Source organism: Buteo buteo, chromosome 25 (assembly GCF_964188355.1).
Source record: "Buteo buteo chromosome 25, bButBut1.hap1.1, whole genome shotgun sequence".
Lineage (NCBI taxonomy): Eukaryota > Metazoa > Chordata > Aves > Accipitriformes > Accipitridae > Buteo > Buteo buteo.
Window position 1 is genome coordinate 8,088,885 of NC_134195.1, and position 21,206 is coordinate 8,110,090.

Genomic DNA, 21,206 nt, shown 5'->3' on the forward strand with positions numbered 1-21,206 from the left:
TTTTTGCTTGTGGCAGTATATAATTTTACTATCTTATGCTCAAAAGAATTTAAAAGTTTCCTATGCTTATCAAGCATAAAGGTTGCTATTGTAGCCTGCAGATACATAGGGGTCCTACATATCAATGCCGTGAATATGTAAGTTTCCTCAGACAGTTCAGAGATAGGCTGAACTAAATCTTTTTTCCATTACAAATTACTGGTAAAGTAGCTGTGTAAATAAACAGCCCTCATGCTTAGTTGCACAGCCCTTAGAGGCAAACTGTAGAGGTGCTGTTGGAGAGAGATTTGAATAAAACAAATGTGATGGGATCACATTTGACTTATAAGTTTGTTGTTAATTTGCAGTGATGTGGGAGCATGGTGAAGTTTTGATCCTGAGCTGTTTGCAAGGAGGACAAGTTAGAAAGAATATGTTCTCAGAAACAGACCTTGTTCAACACAGTTGTCAAGGCACAAAGAAACAAGGAGCATCAGCAACCTCAACCCACTAGCACGTGTGGAAATAATAATCAAACTTTTGCAATGCTTGAAATTTGTGCCCAAGCTAATAAGAATTTCTAAAAGTTTCAGCTCTTGGAATAACATTGTTAATTGTGAGGTCGTAGCACTCTTCTGAACAGTTATCTTTTGATGGATGAATTTTCTTCTAATACTAAAATGTTAAACACTTGGCTGTGGATCTACCATTACTAATCTCATTTTAATTCAGGAAGCTAGCTTTTCTTGCTGTAGATCCTGGCTTGTATGTGTATGTTTCATTGGTTTCTGAGGGGAGGGAAAGGAATAGTTTAAAGCAGGAGTGTGTTGATTTCCATGTACAGAAACACACAGAGTTACTGACAATTCTGTGGTAGAAACAAATCATGTTAAAGTTTTCAGAAGCTTTCAGGTTGTCACAACCGAATGGTTGCTTTTTTTTTCTGTGTCATGGTTCTACTTTCCTGTGTGCTTTGTTTCCTTGCCACATTGGTCTGTAGCTGAGTTAATCTATCTAAGAATATACAGCATCTTAACTTTCAAAATCCAAGCCCTGAATGTTCAACAGTGTGTAAGCATATAATATGGTGCTTGTTGGAGAAGGTTTGGGATACATACACACGGGTTTTCCTGGACATGACTTCTTTTTCTTCATGGAAATCTTGTCTGGGCAGAAATCCTTCAGATGCTGAGCTTGTTAGCCCCAGATGGGTGGATGCTGCTGCACAGGCATCCTGTTGCTGATCAGGTTACTGCATGACCAGAAATCCCAACTGTGTACACAGATTGTTTAAGTGTGCATCGTAAGTGACAGCTTTGGGAAGTTTTATGTAAGTGCATATTTATGTTAAGTAGTTGCTGAGCAGTTGCACAATAGTCCATGTGCTTTTGGGATGTCTGAGAGGGGTCAGCCACTCAGTTACTGCCTGGTTGGTTGGTGTATGTGCTGTGAGTCACATCCTGGAGGATGTATAGAGGTGCATGTGTTGTAGAGTTTGTTTGCGTGGAAGCGTCAGGGTTAAAAATTTTTGCTTTGCACAAATTTATCTGTTGATCAGGGAGGTTCTAGACAGAAATAGGGGAGACCTTTCTGAAACTCCTGTGTGTAGACACGTGGTGGTAGAATAACTGTTTTCTCTACTGATGTAAATGGGATGCATGCATTCATAGGTAGAGATGACCTTTTTAGGTCAGGGCTCATTTTCCCTTGTTCTCTTCCTCCACACTGCTTTACTGAGAAGGCAGCTGTATACAATAAATGTGCAATTTTATATTACACAGACACACTGAAAAAGAGACAAATGCTTTGCCCTGTATTTGTAATACATTGCTTTAAACCTAACTGTATTTAACTTAGTTTGATAAAGCTTTTAACTTGGAATGAGCTGTAACTGAATGGAAGACTTTTTTTCTTTCATTTGCATTTTGGGCATCTGGAGATGAGTTGCATTGAGTATTGTGGTATTTTAGCTTTGCGTAGATTACAATGATCAAAGATTTGAATTGGGTGAATCTGAGAATTTGTCCTCATGCAGGAAAAAAATCGATGCTAGGACATTCACAGTATGTTTGTATATTCAGTACCAATGGCTTTGAGTTGTTCGCTGGTGCAGTCATAACGATAAACTAATGACTCAGATAATGAATGTAGGATGGCTGTTAACTTTTTTCAAAAGTTGAACTGTCACTGCAGCTTCTTTTGCCTTAAGATATGCTGCTGTATCTTCTTTTTCTCTCTCTCACTCCTTTGTAATACTTTTTTAGTCTGTCCTCCTCACTTGGTTCAAATTTGGCGTTGTCAGTAACACTGTATTCCTGTAACTTTGGAGGAAACAGGGTGTTAGGACCAGGACAGCCTCTGCTTGGCCCCATGGATGGAGGGAAGGGCTGGAGCTCAGCCGCAGTGTTGTGCTTTGCTAGCTGAGCAGCCACTGCTCATGTTCCTGCTGACCACGCAATGGGTGCAGAGCTCTGTCTGCTGCAGCACTGCTGTCTTTTGCTAGTGGTTAAAGGCAGATGCTGTAAATGCGCGGAAGAAGTCTGTCTGTGGGAAGACATACACAGGTGACAGCATGAGGAGTTGTGTGCCAAGGGCTGTACACTGGTTGTGCTGGCTGGGGCTACAGTGGCAGAGAAATAGAGGGTCCTGGGGTGTGGACGGGAGTCTTGGGGAAGAGCTGGGGCCACTGGGATGGAAGTTCCTGTAAGTGAGAAGGGGTGGAGAGAGCTGTAGGAAAACAGATCTGTGAAACTTGTGTGGATGCAGTATCTACGTTCGGGTTTGGGTGTTCCCTCCCCACTGCACAGTCTTGGCTCTCACTAGGCACACAAAATTAACCAGAGTGCCAGGTGAGAGAGCTGTTTTATTTAAAAGTCAAGCAGACATTTACATGTAAATTGTATATATTAGTTTTTGATTGTTCGTGATACTGCTGGTTTAATCCTTCTTCAAAGTGTAGGACAAACTGCTTGTGAATCGTGTTTGCAGGTGTATTTTTGTACTTGGTCCTCTTTTGAATTAGTGGAGAATAGCCTTCTGGGTCTGGCAAGAATCTATGCTTAAGCTGTTTGCTTTTATCTGTATCTGGTCTTGTGATGCATCTTACTTAACTGTTTGTACATGTTTACTGTCGTCTTTAAATGCACCATAGAAGAAAAAGGCATTCGTGGCTACTTTGTGATGTTGTTTATTGAGATGTTATAGATGCATTTTTCAAATGGAAATTAAATGTAGGAGACTTATTGTTATGCTAAAGGCAGTGTTGCCATTTGTGGCATTTAAGTGAAACTGTAGAGTTGGTGACTGATGCAGTTGAATCTACCCTTCATTCTCAAAAAAAGCTTTACAGCAGATTGATTTCTATACTGCAATAATGGCATAAAAGTAATGGGACAGTTAATAGAAACTTCTGTCCTATGGCTGTATTGATTTGCATCTTTCAAAAGTAAAAATGGTATTTTACATACAATTTTTGTAATGCAAAAAGTTTTTTGAACAAATTACCAAAGTCTTTCCTGTAAGGGAAAATCAAAATATACTTTATTTCAATTCATTTTTATTAAGATGTGGTTTATAGCCACATGATGCTTCTTGGAGCTCTTCTTCTGTGGGAATAGTTCCTACACTCTGCTAGTTCTTCCACAAACTCTTTGCTTGTTACAGAAAGGATCAATGTGGAAGTTATTATTCTACTCAGAAACCTTAACCCATTTGAAATACAAATGGAACCACATTCCCTGTGGTGTTGTAGCATCACAAACTAATGTTCAATAATATTGATGAAAAGTAGTATAATGGGAGAATAATTAAAATAGGTAATTAACACAGTGATTTGGGAAAGTTAAACCAAAATATTAATTTTCTGCACTGAATATTTTGGAGACTTTACCTCTCACCAAAAAATTTTAAAATTTCAGCTGCTTGTACCACATGACACATTCCAATGGCCTTAGTCAAGTCTGTCTAGAAACCAAGTAGTGCCTTCTCTAACCTTGTGAATACATGTTTGTTGCTTCTTCTAGATCATTCTTTTCCTGTTTATAGTTTTGTTTGCCATGATGGAAATTCTGATCTGTTAAAGTATATTATTTGTTTTAGCATTTGCATATGACATAAACATGTGGGTTCATCCCGTCCCCCTGCCTTGATTTTTTTTAACCTTTTACTCATTTTCTTTTTACTCAAATGAAAGTTGCCTGTGAAACAATGACAAAAGAAATATGATACATAGAGACCATGTTAGAGTTGAGATTAAACTAGTTTCAAGTGCCCAACTAGAGTTGAATTTTGAATTGGCTTAATGCCATAATTACAGGCTTGCGATACACCAGTGCTCCCAATCGCATATTGATCAGCATGATGGTCATCTCTAAACCATACCTGAATCTGTGGTGTTTTTCAAATGCAGACCTATCTGTGTGTATTATAATGGTCCTCCTGATTAGAATTTAAGTCTTTCATAAATATTCTCTAAATTATACTTATTATTTAAGAAATTTGGCTGTTTCCAGAATGAAAAGGACTAAACTTGCACCTTATTCTCAGTTTTTAACCAAGAATTTTTTATTTCATCCTTTGAATCAGGAGGTCCCTCAACACTAGGCACTATGGGAGGCACTGGCTGGCTTTGGTTCCAGCTGTATAGCTAACCTTGTGTTATGTTAGCAACACAGTTTACTGGTGTAACAAGAGCTGGAGAAGGGAAGAAAGTAAGTTGATTTCAGATCAGTTTTTTGAATTTGCTTGTGTGTAGTACATCACAAATACAAGGAATAATGTTTGTAACCTTTGACTAAAACTTTATCTCTTTAATTTTAAAATGTAGCTATAACTGTAGCTGTTAAAGCAGGAAGTTGATGTGGAAGCATCAGATATGTAAAAGATTTAAAAAAAAGTGTAGAATGCAGATTCAGTTAATGACTGGCTATTTGCAAGATATGAGTGACAGGATTAGAAGAAGCTTGAATGATTGCCAAATTGATTTGGAAAATTGGTTTAGTGTTTGTGCACCCTGGTTTGGATAATAAACATTTTGAACAAAAACGTTTTTACTGTGAGCTCTTATGGAAACTTGTTTTCTCTTCCAGATCCCTTTTCCAGTTTTAACTTCAGTCAATAACAACAAGAATCAAAGACCCTACTTTCATGAATTCTGTTACAGCAGAGAACGCTATTTTAGTAAATGGAATTAGAAGTTCAGTAGCATACGAAAAGGTGGTATGCGGAGAAATATTTTTCATTTAAAAAAAATATAAAAAACCCCTTCCATGAATATAAGACTAGATAGCATGAATATTTTGATTTGATATCTTAATATAGTTATATGTGCTTGTTTGTAGGAAGTAGCTGAAAATATTGTTTGATTGAGGTCTGAGGAGAAACATGAGATGTCACAGATGACTTGTAGTCAAGCTGACTGTAAGGAGTCGAATTACCTAAAGGGTAATTACATTTGTTTACGCTGTCAGCAAATCTGTGAGTATTTCAGGTGAAGGGGTTGCTCTTGTTCTTTTTTAACAGATGTGAAAGAATTGTATTTTACCAGGGCTAGATTTTGGTATTATTTTTAGTGTTGAAATTATGATACGACACAGAGATGCTGATCGTTACATTATAGAGCCACACTTTGCTAGGATGAGCATAAGTGATTATGGCATCTTTCATATGTCTTGTTAGACATGAGTGTGATTAGCTATTACGTAGTTTTAAGAAGATATTCTTGTTTATTGGTAGCAATAAAGTGCGCACACATATAAACTAAATGATGGAAGCAAACATAATAAATGGATGTGACATGTATGCTTAATACACGCGTTTCTGCAGAAATGTAGAATGTTTTGTTTTATTTTAGTATATTAAAAAAATGCAATGGGAATGCTTTCTTTCAGCTAATGTGCTTTAGTCCTTCAGTGTTGCCAAGAATGCAGGCTAGATATTGAACTATCCTGTATCTTCAAAGTAAAGTGTGTTTCAGTGCTATGATTGTAATGCTTGCCTGAACTGGAGCTTTGTGCTTGCTTCAGCAGTAGATCTTCTGCATAAGATTTTAGTCAGAGTTGTAGTGTGGCTTTTTAATTGACAGTTAGTTTGAAAAAGTAATTGTGATGTGATGATCTTTGTAAAAGCTGTCACTGGAAGTAGTGTTCCTGTTTTTGAGGTAATACTGTGACATTATCATTGACCATTTCCTAGTTTCTTTTACACTGTTGTACACTTTGAGTCTTGTGCGAGGCAAGTAAGAAGTATCAAAGTGCAGGGTTTTCGTGAAGGTTGTTTGAAGGTAATTTCTTCTGACACTGGAAAGAGTTAATGTCCAAATTACATGAATTCAATAGTTCGCATAGTCTGCTGAGCTCTTTTATTTACCTCTTAAACTGAAATCTTTGTGCTATGTATGTCTACAACAGAATTTGCAATAATTTTCCTTGTAGAGCTTTGCTCTTTGGGAATAGAATCTATGAAGCTTTTATTTATTCCTTAGTGTTTCTATTCAGGGCTAGAGATGTGTTAAATGCTGATTGCTTATTGTAGAACTGATTTAGCATATGATTTCAGTGACCTTTTTATATCACTTTCCCTTTAAAGAAGAAATGCCAGCAGAGTTGACAGTGCTTCTTAGCACTGAAAATAAAATAAAAACCAAATAGCTGGAACCCCAAAAGCCCTGAGGGGCTTTTCATCCGTAGAGTCCTGGGCTATTTTATTTACTAGGCAAAGAAGTATGAATGCTAGTTAACAGTTGGATCAGGACAAATAAATTGCAAATATGAGATTTCTTTATTTTTTTCCATCGTTGTAGCTTGCTGTTCTTTATTTTAAAAGAGGACTTTCAGCTCAAGTGCTGCCAATAACTCTTCTCAAACAAATCATGTGTTTAATTATCCTTATTGTCTGAAGCCAATGCACAGACAGAACACCATATGCTTCTGTTGACTTGACCTCCTTAGTCATGGGTGTCTGGATATATTCTGATATATTATTCTTTTTATTCCTTGTGTCCAAAGGAACATTAAGACCCTCTGTCAGCCCTCATCAGTGGAGACTTGAGAGTGGTGTCATAGTGGATTTTGTAACTGTATAGGAAACTTTCTAAATTGTGACCTTTCTGTATTGAACAATTTGTATACAGAGGCAAAGGTGAGCAATTGCATCTGGAGACATTTAAAACTGTTCCTGGCTGCTCTATCCAGCTAACAAAATACCCCTTAAGTAAATCATTCATCAGTTGTCACAATTCTAGTTTGGCTTCTTTGGCTTTCTGATTGCTTAGGATAGTTTTTCCTCTAGGAAAATTTTTTATTCTGTAGCTTTTTAGAAAACAAACAAACAATAAAACAAACCTGCCTGTTGTACTATTATGTGCTTCCATTTTGATTGGTAAGCTGCAGGATTTGTAGTGTATTTATATTAAAGATAAAAAAAATGGGAGGGGAAGCAGGTTCTCGGAGTCTGATCTGTTTTGTACTCCCATTTTTCTGCTTTGTTTGTATATGTGGAGTCTCTGAGAAAGCAGGGGATTTTACTTTTTTGAAAGAATGTTTACAACTAAATTGATTCTGAAATTTACATTTCAAAATAGGAAGGTTTTACCAGTTGATGTTACAAAGGATCATATTCAGATTGCTTTAAAAATTTTAGTGAAAACAACTTCAGCTCCTGCGGCAAAGGAATGTTTAAACAAAACTATCTGGACTGAGATTGCATCAGGCCCTGAAAATTTCAAAGCAAACACTTCAGACTTGTGCTAGTGTATTGGAATTGGATAGAACAAAAAACATTATTTGTTTATACAGAACCTTGAAGTGCAAAATGTGAACAAGTTGCAATGAAAAATTAAGTAATTATAATTTTTGAGTTTTTTTTTTAAAAATAAGTTAGGAAAACCTGCAGAACGAACCTCCACTCAAAAATAAGCTGTTCTTCACAGTGAAAGCTACTTGAATAAGCATTTTTTAAAAATACTTTTAGTCCTAATAAGTACATTTCTATGTGGAAAACAAGGGCAATAAACAGTAATTCTACCAGATTGTTTTGGTAGATTGGAATACCGGATTGCTGAAATGACCTGTCAATTTGAGTAACAAGATTAGGATGAAAGAATGACTTGCCCACTTGTTTTCTTAAATCTTGATACAAGACCTTTTTGTTTGTTTGTTTGTTTCATGAAGCAGAAAATGTTTTGTCATGATGAGTAGGATGTATTTTTTGTATGTAAATCATTTACCTTACTGTCTTTAATTTTACAGAATAATATACTTATAAAACAATCGCATATTCTCTTATCCCTTCAAAATAATAAAATAGCTTTATGAACAGGCATAGCTACAAACTTTGTAAGTAAAAAGGCCCACAGGATCAAGTGTTCAAAGAGGACTGATAAAATTTGACCTTGAGCAGGTTTCTTAAGAGCTTTTATTTATAGCATGTCTGTTGTTAGCATTTACAATGTACTGCTTTATTCTGTATTTGCATAGTTGATTACTTTTCTGCTTCAGATTTTATAACTCATCATTAAGTTGCTTATAAAAGGTTTTAATTTCACTTAAGAGCAAGGAAGCTAATTAGCTCATGGGGAGTAGTCATCCATGATAATGTATTGTAACATTTCAAGGACACCTTGTATCAGCTTTTAGGCAGTTTGAAGGCAAAATCAAAGTCTGATTTGTAAGCACATTTAAGATGTAATTTTGGGGGGCAAATTTTGTTAACACCTTCTTTATTCTTCATTGTTTGACATTGCTGGTTATAAATATGATTTGTGCCTGTATATAGGTTTTGACATTTGATAATTACCTCAGCTTGTTACAATGTTTTGCTGTTTTTATAAGCCTAAATGTCACAGGTGGACTCTGGAACATCTTTAATATCTCTCTTGTGTGGACAGCTTTTTGGCCATGCCTGTGTGATTGGTTTCACAATTCCTCTGCTCACCATTCCTCAGTTGGACATTTGAGAATACGGTGCTTGATTTGTGTCTCGTGAATATCTTCTGAACTCTGGAGTCACTTCCAGAGGGCAGTGGAAGCAATGTTTGTATTTCCTCAGTAAAGGCCACTATATATTTCTTGTCTGTGCATCTTTATGTGGATGCTGGATGATTGTACAGTGCAATGACAGCAGGATTTTGTATCACAATATTGGGTAACCCTATTTACAGTTACATTTTGCAAAACCCACACAAAATAGGAAATCTAGCCTTTGTCAAAAAAAAGTGTCAGTTTTAAGATGAAGTTGAAAATTACTTAAGTGCTAGTGTAGCAAGAATTTCTTTTGATTTACTAGAGGAATTCAGTCTTTGTTTTGACTGACATTGGAAATAATTTAGTCCGCCACATATTAGCATAGCAGGATTTTAATTTAAAAGGATATCTGTTTGTGAGGGACAAAGATGACTATTTGATCAGGTGATACTGCAAATGTGATAGCTTGTAAGGTACTCGGGTATTACGGATCAAGCATGGTCTAAAAAATACATGTTGCGTACATCTTTGTGACAGTGAAGTGCAGGTCAGTGCAGGTGTTGTCATGACTTACTGGATACTGGTGTACTTGATAGCACAATTTCATGGATCACCTAAAGCATCTGAACAGATTTTAGGGGAAGTGCAGAACTTAATTTTTTACCTTATGTAGCTGAAACAAAGAAACATTCTTGTAAAAGCTATGCCAGATTGAATTGGCTGGCATGTTGACAAAGCCGTAATTCATTGAAGAGTAACCTGCTCTTGCTACACCCACTGATTCTATAAAAAACTCAGTGTGGAAGCTGTCTGTCCGTTAAGAGCTCTATTTTGTATCAACCTGTAAATTGATCAACAACCTTGATGCAGGCATATCAAATTAATACAGGAAGCTTGTTATTGTCTCTAACCTGTGGCATGACGGTAACTACCGTGGGGTTTTTATAGTGGGAGTAAATGAGTTGTGGAATAACTAATCACAAAAGTACCAGAATTAGCACTTACTACACTGTATTCTCACAGATTCAAACATTTATTTAATGGCAGTTTAATAACTCTTCAACAGAGTATACAGAAAAATGAGACATTTGGTGTGGAACCTTTAACTTGTAGCACAGTTTGCTTCAGCTGAAGCCTTTTTTTGTTGTTATTCTTGTTTTTTGTTTTGGTTTGGTTTTTTTCCAGAAGGTGCAGGCTTTGTTGGTTTTGAGTGAGGGTCTAAGGAGAGGGACCCCTAGGGTTGGAAGACGAAAACTGAAAGGGTTGTCACGAGGGTGGGCCATAAACTTAACTGTTACATTAGTGAATTTAGTACTATTGCCAGTGAGACGCTGTTTGTTTGAATAATTATTTAAATATCTCCCTCTTGGATAGAGGAGAGGTCCTGCCGCATCAGGTATCTGTTCCCACTCTTACCCATTTTACTAATTGAATATTTGTGTGCAATGCTTTGTTGCCAACCAAAGCCTTTTGTCTGTGTGTCAGACAGCAGTCAATTCTTCCTATTCCTATTTAATGAACAAAGGGGGTGAGAGGTTTCAACAGTTCAGTTGGGTAAGAGCAGGAAATATAAATCAGGCCTACAGTGTGGTAAAGCTAAGCCCTCTGTAGTTGTCTTGCTGTCCTTTATGAGTGTCAAGTCTGTGGCTCGTTACCTTTTTCTCTGTGTGGCAGATCCGTCACTTTGGGTATTTAGCTGATCTGCGGTTTGAAGGAAGATGCAACTGCCTGCTGTTGATATGGGAAGGTCATAAAGCTTTTTCTGATCTTGTCGTCTGATGCATCTGCCTTTGGAGACAACCAGCCATACCACCATAGAGCTTTTGAGTAAATTATAGCTTACATCCCGCCCCCCTTAAATACAGTCGCCTTAGTTCAGTATGTTCCATTTCCAGTTGTGGAAATGACCTGTGATTTAATGTGTATGTGAACCTGCTTAATTGATAAGATAAATAACAGCTTGCAAAGCTTTCATACTGCTTTTTGTGTTGTAGATGGTGCTTCTTTTAGCAGACAGAAAGGCTTTCCTTGAGGGAGAATGGCAATACTAAATGAGAATCGCTGAAACATTCTTGAGGTTTGTAAGGGTCTTCATGCAATACTGTTTTCTTCTGCCTCCCTATGCTCCCCCCCAAAAAAATAAGCGGGGAGCGGGGGGGGCATGGGGGCATATTATACAGCAGCCACATATCTTTTTTTCTTCTTTTAGAGTGGCAGGGTTTTTACTGGAGGCCAGGCTATGTTAGTATGGCTGTTGCAGGCTATGTGGAATCAGAAGCTTTGCAGACATTGCCAGAAATGCGAACTTCCCTTTTTAGATGGTTTCTGGCCCCTTTTCTTTGTCCACTGTTTAACCCATTTCTTGAGAGAGGCATCTCTAGAGGGTCACAAAACGTCTCTGATTCTGTAGTGCCTGTACCTCCTTTTCCTTGTGCAATGTTAACAAAGATGGATGTGTATGCATATTATCTAAATACATGCTCCTCTGTGTTCCTCTTCTACTACTGCCTAAGGTATATAAATAAAATCTTGTGAATTCTCATATATCAATATATGTATGCATTGGTCAAGACTGTTGTGTACTTACATGCTCTCAAAAATATTGAATTGCACCTGCAATCTCATTGGTGGATCTAAGTAGTTCTTCAGATTTCTAAATAGTGAATTGAGTATTTTCAGGTGATTGTTGCTTTAATAATACCAGTATCTTGACCAGGAATCCTATTCAACTGTGCTTTCTGTGTTTTAAGATTAATGTTGACACACGCACACATATGTACAGGTTTCAAAAGTGCATTGCAAGTGAAGGTTAGGTGCCTAGGTTCTTTCTTTGATACTGACCCATCTCCATTTCCTTTGTGGGTGGTTTATGGTGAAACTTCAAACAGTCGGAGGCAGCAGAATTTTGCTGATTCTATAGATGTCTGTACTCCACTCAATTTAAAAGTACACCCAAAGTAGTTTCTTCACTGGCAGGCTTGGGGTGTTAAAAATTTTCATTTTGCTAAAAAAGTAACGTGAACAGAAAACCTAAGAGCTGTTGATGATTTTTAATGGCACTGAAGCTGAATAGCCATAGAGTTGCTTTGGTTGAGTTGTTTCCAGGGTATTTTTGCCATTTTGTTGCTCAGTATGTGTTTCACTTGGAGTTATGATACAGTGAGCATCCTGTCAGTGCAGGTAATTTACCTACAATTCAGACTGCTTTTGCTGTTGTAGTTGATCTGAGATAATCTGCAAAATGCTTTTGTAAATTCAAACTATACCATATTTTTTGTTCCTTTACTTTGATGCCCTTTTTTATCCCAAGGGAAAGCTCTTTGCTCTTAAAAATCATGGGTTGAAGTACATAAACAGATTAGACTAGTAGTACAAAACCCAAAACTAAGAAACTAGACATATGCTGAGATGTTCGGAAGCTCCATGTTGAGCTTAGGAAATTGGTATCTGGTTAAAACTTTGTTTATGAGCTGTCTAAATTTGGAGCAAAAATCAAATGATGCAATCAAGACTGTGTGTGGCTAAGAGGAGAATGGGCTGCGTTTGTAACTTAGGCTAATGGTGTCTTTTTGGAATGACTTTTTTTTTTTTTTTTTAAAAAAAAAAAACAACAGTTGCTTAGTAGGAGAACCATAAATAACCCAGAGGAGGAAGAGTAGGCTGAGAGCTGAGATTCCATCTCTGGTCAAAACCTTGCAAACCTTCACAGTTTGATTTGAATTTTTAATTTTCAAAATTCTGCATCAACTTTTAAGTGAGCTTGTCTAAATTCTAGGTTCTGCATATTTAGGAGAACATCTTGCAACAACGGAAAAAAAGTTGGGAAAACAAACTACTGAGTGAGTTGACATAGTGTTAACTTTCCAAGAAGTGCGCAGCATCAAGCCAGCTAAAATATTTAGGTTTTAGCTTCTGGAGTTTTGCTGAAACTACTAGAGTTTAAGAGTAAATGATGAAGAATTAATGCTTTCAGTTCTCAAGTCCTTTCTTAACAAGATATTTCATTGGAAGTATGAGGGCTAGTTATTTTTATTTGATCTTTTTGGCTTCCAGAGCAAAGTATGGAAAAGTATCACCTTCTCATTTCAATGTAAAGTAGTATATTGTTCTTAAATAAATATAAGACTGTATGCTGAAATTATTGGAGACCAAATGCATTTGATATTGGCTACAGCTGCTGTTAGAGGGATGTTTTATTTGTCAGAAAACGGATATGTTTGGGGTTCTTCCATCAGCTGTATAAGGCCAATAACTTACTGTCTGAATTCTTTCTTTTGTTTTCTTAAAGTACTCTAGGTTTCAGCATAAGAAGGAGAAAAGTAATTTATAACATTGTAGAAACAGAAACTTTTTTCATGATGGTGACCACTGATCTCTGTGACTGTTTCCTTTATGGTTTTAGGCTCAGTATTTTTCTTTTTACTGTAACAGCAATGAAAAAAAAAGTGATTTTATACTTTCTGACATGAAATCAATTCAATTTCTTTAGGTTTTAAAGAAACCTTTGAACAATAAAACACTAAATGGTCAAATGTGTTTTGAAAATATCAGCTACACTATTGACTTTTTTGTATATACAATGCTTTACAAGTCAGCTTGTCATAGAATAGAATATCTCAGTTGGAAGGGACCTACAACGATCATCTAGTCCAACTGCCTGACCAATTCAGGGCTGACCAAAAGTTAAAGCAAGTTGTTAAGGGCATTGTCCAAATGCCTCTTAAACACTGACAGGGTTGGGACATCGCCTACCTCTCTAGGAAGGCTGTTCCGGTGTTTGACCACCCTCTCAGTAAAGAAATGCTTCCTAATGCCAAATCTAAACCTCCCCTGGTGCAGCTTTGAATCATTTCCATGTGTCCCATCACTGGATCCCAGGGAGAAGGGATCAGCACCTCCCTTTCCATGTCCCCTCCTCAGGAAGCTATAGAGAGCAGTGAGGTTGCCCCTCAGCTACCTTTTCTCTAAACTAGACAAGCTGAAAGTCCTCAGCCACTCCTCATAGGACATGCCTTCCAGCCCTTTCACCAGCTTTGTTGCCTTCCTCTGGATGCATTCAAGGACCTTCACATCCCTCTTAAATTCTGGAGCCCAGAACTGCACACAGTACTCCAGGTGAGGCTGCACCAACGCTGAATACAGCGGGATAATGCCCTCTTTTGACCAGCTCGTCATGCTGTGTTTGATGCACCCCAGGGTGTGAGTTGCCCTCTTGGCTGCCAGGGCACACCGCTGACTCATGCTGAGCCTGCTGCCGACCAGCACCCCCAGATCCCTTTCCGCAGGGCTGGTCTCCAGCCACTCCTCTCCCAATTTATACTTGTGCCTGGCGTTACTCTGTCCCAGGTGCAAAATCTAGCATTTGTTCTTGTTAAATTTCATGCCATTGATGATTGCCCGGTGCTCCAGTCTATCTGGATCCCTCTGCAAAGCCTCTTGTCCCTCAAGAAAGTCAGCAGCACCTCCCAGTTTGGTATTGTCAGCAAACTTGCTAATGTTGCATTCAACTCTTGCATCCAGATCATTGATAAAGATATTGAACAGAACTGGCCCTAGAATTGAACCCTGAGGAACACCACTGGCAACCAGTTGCCAGCCAGATGTAGCCCCATTCACTATAACCCTTTGAGCCCTGCCGTTCAGCCAGTTCTTCACCCAGCGCACTGTGAACCCGCTCATCTCATAGTTAGACAACTTGTCCAGAAGGATGCTGTGAGGGACAGTATCAAAAGCTTTAGTAAAATAAAAAAAATAAGAACGCATCCACTGCCTTCCCTTCATCCACAAGGCAGGTGACCTTACCGTAGGAGGATATCAAATTAGTTAAACAGGACTTTCCCTTTGTGAAGCCACGCTGACTCTGCCTGATGATTGCATTGTCCTTTAAATGCCTTGCAATAGTACACAGTATAATCTTCTCATCATTTTTCCAGGAACTGAGGTTAGAGTAACAGGTCTGTAGTCTTCTGGGTCTTTCTGCATAACCTTTTTGTAAATTGGAATAACACTGGCTAACTTCCAGTCAGCGGGGACCTCCCCAGACTCCCAAGGTAGATGATCAAGAGGGGTACTGCCATAATATCTGCTAGCTCCTTCAGTACTCTGGGATTAATCCCATCAGGCCCCATGGACTTGCGAACATTCAGCTGATACAGCCCGTACTCGTGGTCCTCTGACTTGGAGGACTGGGCAGCCCAAGGTCTATCAGTATTATTAAAGACTGAAGCAAAAAAAGCATTGAATGCCTCTGCTTTATATTTGTCCCTGTTAGGTGACTATAATCAACAAGTACTGGTCCAATGTTTTCTTTAGACCTCCTTTTGCTATTAATGGACTTAACAAAGCTACTCTTGTTGTCAGATACAGCACTGGTGATTTTCAACTCTAATTGGGCTTTGGCCTTTCATCATACACACACATTTCAGAAAGACTGCCTTGAATTTCTGGAGAAACTTCTATAGTCACTTCCTCCTTGTGAGGAAAGAAGTGAAATTTAAAATATAAATGGGACTTCTGTGTAATACAATATCATGTTCTCCTCAAAAAGTCCTAATTTTTTGATGAAAGGATTTAGCTTTCAAATTATTTCTTTTTTTTTGGGGGGGGGGGGGGCAGGGAGAGCAAATAACAAACTTGAGCTAAGTCAAACTTTAAGTAAAAATAGATCTTTAAATGTAATCTTGTAGGCTCATTCCCAAGTACTTAAGAGTCAAGAACTGTGAAAAATCAAATTAGACTATTTATAAACTCCTGATGCCTTAAGGGACACTTACTTTTCTAAAGTCTGGGACAGGTGGTGACCATGCTTGGTGGTACTGTAAGAGCTGAAGAAGTATTTTCTCTTTTGTAAGTGCCTTTCAGTATGAGATGAAATTTGATGTTGCTGCTTGTGTTTTTATTTGTTTGTTTTTTATAAGTATCTGAGCAGTTGATCAATGTTTTGCAGTACTGCAAATATGCCAAAGATATAACTGTTAGAAATTTAAATTTAATTTGTTTTGTTTCAAAGTACAGGCAGTCATATTCTAAAACAAGTACCAAAAGGCAAATTACACATTTATCTCCAAATACACAAAAAGTGCTAGCTCTGGTAGTGTTGGAGATGTAAATGTTTTAAATTGGTTAAGTTCTTGGAAAGAATGTTTTTTACTTAATTTTGCGTAAATAACCAGAAAAATACTCATAGTGTAGTGGACTTAAAATATTATTATATTTGTTATGTTAGCATTTTATAGTTTTACTTGGCTGAATAATATTGTGACCTAACAAAAAAAAAAAATCAGTCATACATTTTTGAAGGATGGGTTTCAGAGTTTTATGTATCTTTTAGAGCAGCCTCCTTAACTCAGATACGTCTGGTTGAAGAAGCTGTGAGGAGCTGACTACTTCAAACCAATCAACTAGTATTTCTTAAAGAAATGCATGCTTTTGAGATCTTGGGTACCATAAATATAATACCAGTACTGTTCACTGCGAACCTCAGGACTGAACTACTTTGTAAAATTTTTCCCAGTAGAAGAATTAGTGTCACAGTTGGGAACCTATCTTCTTTGGTCAAAACCTGCTATGATAACTTATGAAAATAAAAGTTCACATATATAATTTTAAATTTCTTTAAAAAGAAATTAACTAATGACCTTTTTATTACTGACATTATATTAAATGTAAATCAAAGGTATTATGACAGCTACCTCCTCTGAAAGTGTCATCTCCTCAGTAAGGGATTTTTATTGGTAGTTCTTAATACAAAACTACAGTCTTCATTTCTTCATGTGATAAAACTGCCTTTTCAGTTGGGCTCTAAGTTTCTTGTGGTTTTATGACAGAGTTTTAATTTGCTGTGGAATTACAAGGGTCCTGTAATTCCCATTTTCATATTAGCTACCTGAACTAGGGAGGCAGAAAAATCTTAATCTCTGTTTACAGGCTGAGTTTAGCAAGAAGATATTTCTGATTTTGCATTATGGAGTTTGCTAGGTGGAGGTGGCAGGGATCTACTGTGATTCTCCACTCTTTGAAGTGTTCCTAAGGAAATTGTTCCCTCTAGGCCTCTGCTGTTCCTTAGAGCACCAGAATCACTGGAGTACTGTGTGTGATGTGCTGCTATCTTGTAGTAAGTGTAGAAAGAGAAATGGTCTCTGCCAAGAATTTGTCTAAGTCAAGAGAGGAAGACTTGAATTCATCCTACTTGAGGTGCTGGAGCCTGAACCACATGTTCCGTAGAGTTCTCACCATTTTCACAGGAGAAATACAGACTCCACCACAGACAAGTTTAGCCTTTTCAAAGTAGGAAGAACAGAAGTGCTAAAGTTTGTCTGCTATCTTGTACCATGAATAAAGACAAGAAGGGAGACCTGCTGCTACAGGCTGCTTCTGAGGCTATCCACAGCTATAGAAGCCCTCAATAAAACCTTGCATGTGCTTTGGTGGCTCACCTGTTCTTCCCTGTTTATACAGAAATTAACAGGGATCTATATAACCTGCCATCACCCATTCATTTTGGGGAGGGAATATCATTCACATACTTGAGTGTGGTGTCTAAACTAATACAATTCTGTATTCGTTTAGCTGTTAAAATATTTTGTAACATTACTGTAACTAGTAGACATCGTTCCAAGCAATCTTTGATTTCTTTGGGTTATCATTGGCAAGTAAGAAGGTCCTTCATGCCAGAAACTCCAGAAAATTTTCCTGGCCTTCTCGATACTGCTGACTAAAGCACCAAGTCCTGTTTCAAATAGCAGTCTGGATTCAGTTGTCAGTGTGTAGTGTGCCTAGCACTGTGTTCTGGGTTTGTTGGCACAAAAACAGTAACCATTTGGTTTTAATGAAAAAAGGAAAATAAGCCTGGCAAGGGAAATGTTTTTAAGAGGTAGTGAACTATGTTTTTATTTTTCTGTCTTCAAAACAGAGGGCATTTTAGCTAATTATGCTTTCTAAACATAATCAGAACAGTACATCCCAACCACAAAAAAAGAAAATAAATGTAAATTGAAAGAAGTTGGAGGAGATGCAACATTATTAACAAGGGAAAGTTGACTGTAATTCCTTTTTTACCCCATATGTTACTGTAATGTTGCAACAGGAAGAGATTCAAATTGCTTGCAAAACTTCTGCTTCCCTACCATTGCAATACTAAAAGGCTAGGAATTAATAGGTAAATAACAAAAAAGATATGTCTATGGATGACAGCTGTGTGGTTGGAATATTGATTACAGGGTATAAAAATCACTTAAGATACTCCAGTCCATATCTGTAGGTTGGCTGAAGGAGAGTGATGATGGTGAGCAGGAGATTCAAGGAAATGACCAATAGGAAGAAGGAAAGATGCAGAAACCAGAGATACTTTGCTGGGTGGCAAGGGCATAGGCAATATATCAGCAAATGAGTTTTGGTGTTTCCCCCTCTCTCTTTTGGTCTCCTTTCAAAGAATACACATATGTGTCTACATTAGCAGGATTTTGATGAAAATTTTGTTCTTGCAGGCACTGAGAATATCATTAAGTTAAAACTTGGGTTGAAATTGGTACGTCTGGAATATTGTCAAATTCTGCTGATTCTTACAAAGTATTTAGAGGGGGCTTTCAAAAGGCATAACCTGTGCTTTTGTAAGGCACCACTTCTATTGTGCTTCTTAAAAGAAAGGGTTTGTGGGCATCTGTTCCAAGAAAGGATTCAGAATTGCCTTGTGGTGCTGAGTAATAGGCACTCAAATGTTGCCCCTGTCTGTGGCTACGGTGAGGGGCGTACCCCCCCTTAATGCCTGCTTTGCATCCCTGTCTGGTGCAGCTCACTCTTCCCTCAGTACACTGTGTAAATGCTAAGGTGCCTCACGCAGGTGGGATTGTGCTGGGCTGCGCCCTTCTTGGTTGGATTTCAGATACTGCATACTTGAGCAGTCCCTGACCCTTGTTGGATCTGTCTGTAGGTGTTTGTTTCCAAAAATAACCAGGATCATCTTTTTTCTCTCTAGAAAAGTTGATTGCATATCAACGGGAATTTCATGCTTTGAAGGAACGTCTTCGTATAGCTGAGCATCGTACTCTGCAACGCTCTTCTGAGCTGAATGCTATTTTGGAGCAGTTCAGGCGTGCAGTAGCAGAAACAAATGGGAGTAAGAATGCAATGAATAATTTTTCAGGTACATACTGTGTTTGAGCTATTTTTTATAACTCTGCAATACCAATATCTCTTCTTATTACTATAGAATAAGAAATTAATACCAAGAAAGCCGAATGAAACTGTTAAGCAGTGCAAATAAAGAATGTGTAATATGTTGTATCTGGTGGGGATTTTTTTTTGTTTCTGTGTTTTCCAATTTCTGTTCCTAATGATCCACCCATTCTTCTTCTTGTGACTTTAGGGACTGAATACTTATTCCACACCTAGCTCCCAAAGTCTGGAACTTCTGGTTACTTATTTAACATATTGAATATATTTTGACAATAATTTACATCACTTTTTAAAATAAACCTTGAGGGCAAAGGTGAGCAAACAGAGGAAATGAATGAACTTGAAGCAATTAAAATATGTTTAAAAGTCAGCTCGAAGATGTAAAAACATGCAGGCTAAGGTATTGGTTACGATTTGTAAAATGTACAGGCAATGTCCTTTTTAATAACTAGTGATTAAATGGTAAACTGGTAAAGTCTTCCATAAGCTTTTACCTATTTTGGAGGCTGATGCTCAAGTTTACTGAGAGCTGTGTTTGGCAATATTAGAGAATGACTTTGCACTACTTAGCAGATTATTGAAGTTAACTTTTAAAATCACACCATTACTGCTTTAGTCACTCTGATTTTTTTAGATAGGAAATGAATAACAAATAAAAATAAACTTTCTGGCAAGAGGTATGATTTGGTAGATTGCAGAATAAAACCAAAGAGTTTTGCAAATCAAAAAACTGGATCAAGCTTTTAAAATCTGTTGTCTACTTGCATTTATGCTATGGGTTACTATTTTCTGTAGAATTCTTTTGGGGGAGGTGGGGTGGTTGTTATAATTATAGGCCCTCAGTGCTGATATTAATGATGAATTGCTCTGTCTGACACTGGCGTATCTAACCTGATCTCCGTAGTTCCCTGGATCTCCAGGAATGGTACAGTTAAAGGTTACATTTAACATAGTCTGTGACTCGTCTTCCTATTCTGTGTGTATGTTTTTCCTGTTAAAACAAACAACCACAGAGGAAGTCAAGTAATTTTGATACTGGATTTATGATTGTTATTACCACATTTATTTCTAAAAATTAGTTAGCTTGCTTATAGACAATATAGTTATAGGGAGTTATTATCTTCTGATGCAGCTGAAGTTACTGATTCACATTTTTAACATTCTACCATGTGTGGATCCTAACTGGGACATCCTCTTTTTTCCATATGGAGCCATGATGGGAAGTCAGCTGAAGTCTGAATTCCTAAGCTTTTGTGCTCAGAACTTAGTATTAGATAGATTTTTTTTATTAAGTTTAATGTACTTAAGTATACATAATCCTATGTATTATTTGCTATCTTTGAAGCTGAAAGAATTTCAGATTGTTTTATGTAGATCATTATTCATTCATACAAAGAACTGTCATACTTTGACAGAATTTTTAGTCCAGCTTTTGCAGTTGAAGCTAAAGGAAATGTTAGCAGGAAAAGTAAAACGTACCTGTATTACAATCTATCAAAATAAGCATCTTTACTTATGGCATCTATTTACAAAGTTTTTTTCAAGATTTTAAGGGGTTAGGAATTTAGTTTCACCCAAAAATAAATATTAAAAAAACCCCAAACAAACCAAACCAAACCCCACAACAAACCCCTTCTATCTTTGTAGAAGCTACAGTCAGAATCTGAGAGGAATGACATTTTTGGCATTACTTTTCTCACTTCTTCACAATTCAGTTTTAACTCTGAAATCTTGAGTACATTTTTTTTTTACTTAACTTGATATTATAAAGCCCATACATTTTCAAAGGTCCATATGCTATCATATTTGTCATTTGAAATGAGTTGTTTTCACACTTGCTATAGAAAATCAATATGCACAGCAGGGGAATTTAAAAGCTGTTATTTGCAACTTTGAGAGCCACCTGGACATCCTGAGAGGCAGTTACTCTAGAAGGAGCAAGAATTATTTTAAGTACTCTAATGGACTAAATTAAATTCATGTTAGCATTTATTTTATTGCAGAAATACTCAAAATCTCAATTGTATATTTAATGCTATTTTTGTTTTGTATCTGTATGTGTAGCGTACTCCGATATGTATTTGTAGCTTTGAG

At 37.3% G+C, this 21,206-nt stretch overlaps 1 protein-coding gene across 4 annotated transcripts in view; it reads left to right on the top strand.

Annotated features, from left to right (window-relative positions):
• Positions 1-21,206, top strand: part of MGAT4A (alpha-1,3-mannosyl-glycoprotein 4-beta-N-acetylglucosaminyltransferase A) — an 84,334-nt gene that overhangs the window by 12,176 nt on the left and 50,952 nt on the right. For all 4 annotated transcript variants that reach the window (XM_075057550.1, XM_075057553.1, XM_075057551.1 and 1 more), the window contains one exon: positions 18,913-19,080. In XM_075057550.1, coding sequence (XP_074913651.1) covers positions 18,913-19,080 — 168 coding nt within the window. The remainder of the gene's footprint in view (positions 1-18,912; positions 19,081-21,206) is intronic.